The sequence below is a fragment of the Seriola lalandi genome, unplaced genomic scaffold, assembly GCF_002814215.2.
Source record: "Seriola lalandi dorsalis isolate HSWRI2012SDOR001 ecotype SW California unplaced genomic scaffold, Sedor1 jcf7180002006740, whole genome shotgun sequence".
NCBI classification, from domain to species: Eukaryota; Metazoa; Chordata; class Actinopteri; order Carangiformes; family Carangidae; genus Seriola; species Seriola lalandi.
In genome coordinates this window covers 1-1,184 of record NW_019477393.1, presented here as the reverse complement: position 1 = coordinate 1,184, position 1,184 = coordinate 1, and the positions used below count along the sequence as shown (strand labels likewise).

At 44.8% G+C, this 1,184-nt stretch overlaps 1 protein-coding gene across 1 annotated transcript; it reads left to right on the top strand.

Annotated features, from left to right (window-relative positions):
- Window positions 1-91: 91 nt before the first annotated feature.
- LOC111671221 (extracellular matrix organizing protein FRAS1-like) lies at window positions 92-803 on the top strand (the record flags this gene model as incomplete). Its single annotated transcript, XM_023428291.1, has 3 exons — window positions 92-221; window positions 357-562; window positions 647-803. Coding segments are annotated over exons 1-3 (493 nt in total), but the record flags the coding sequence as incomplete, so codon positions are not given.
- Window positions 804-1,184: the final 381 nt, after the last annotated feature.

The following is a 1,184-nucleotide window of genomic DNA, read 5'->3' as shown; positions in this document are numbered from 1 at the left end:
CTCTGCACCCGCTGAGGAAACTATCAGATACGCTGAGTTTACATTATGCTGATTTATTTATTTATTTTTACAGACCTGCAGTTTGACCATCATGGACGACGTCCACAACCCGTCCATCGAGGGATCCGAGTCCTTCGTGGTCTTCCTCAGTTCTCCTCAGGGTGCTGTCCTACAGGAGCCCTACGAAGCCAACGTGGTCATCACTGACACCTTCCAGGACAGTACGTAAACACCAGAGGCCATATATCAACAATATACTGTCCATTTTTATTGATCTTATTGACCTATCATCTCATATTTTCATAAATTAGTGTTGACCAGTATTTAGAATTGACCATCATATTTCTCTCTCTCAGTTCCCAGCATGCAGTTTGAGAAGAGCGTCTACACTGTGAAGGAGAAGGACAGCGTCCTCCACATCCCCATCATCCGTACGGGCGACCTGTCCTTCAAGTCATCCGTGCGGTGTTTCACCCGGACCATGTCTGCCATGGTGATGGACGACTTCGAGGAGCGGCGCAACGCTGATGAGTCACGCATCACTTTCCTCAAAGGAGAGAAGGTAGAATTTTTTCTTTCAGTTTGTCTTTTTGTATCTTTGTCGTCAGTTTAAAGTTCATTCTTTGTTTTTATTTTTGTGTCCCAGGTGAAGAACTGCACGGTTCACATCAATGACGACTCCGTGTTCGAGCCTGAGGAGGAGTTCCAGGTGCACCTCGGTACGCCGCTGGGAGACCACTGGAGCGGCGCCATGGTGGGCGTTAACGACATCGTCGCCATCACCATCACCAACGATGAAGACGGTAAGCAGGAGCTACAGTCGACTCCTGATCCACAAAGAGCAGATACGCTGATGCACTGATGTCATGTCGCTGAACTTCTGTTGCTCTTTAATTTATTTAGGTAGAAAAACTGGATCAAGTCAATTTGTCTTTGTTAATGCAGCAGGAGAAAAACATAAATCATGGTTTAGTGGAACAACAACGTGCATATTCTCCAGTAGAGCATGTGCTGAACCGATTAAGCTTAAGTTTGCCGCATACATTATGTACCAGCAGCATGTGGACAGGATCTAATGTATTTTTCAGATGTCAGATATCACTGTGTTCACTGCAAATATGATGCAGGTTATAAAAAAAACAAAAACCTCAGTGATCTTTATATCTCTCTCTGTCTGTTGTTAT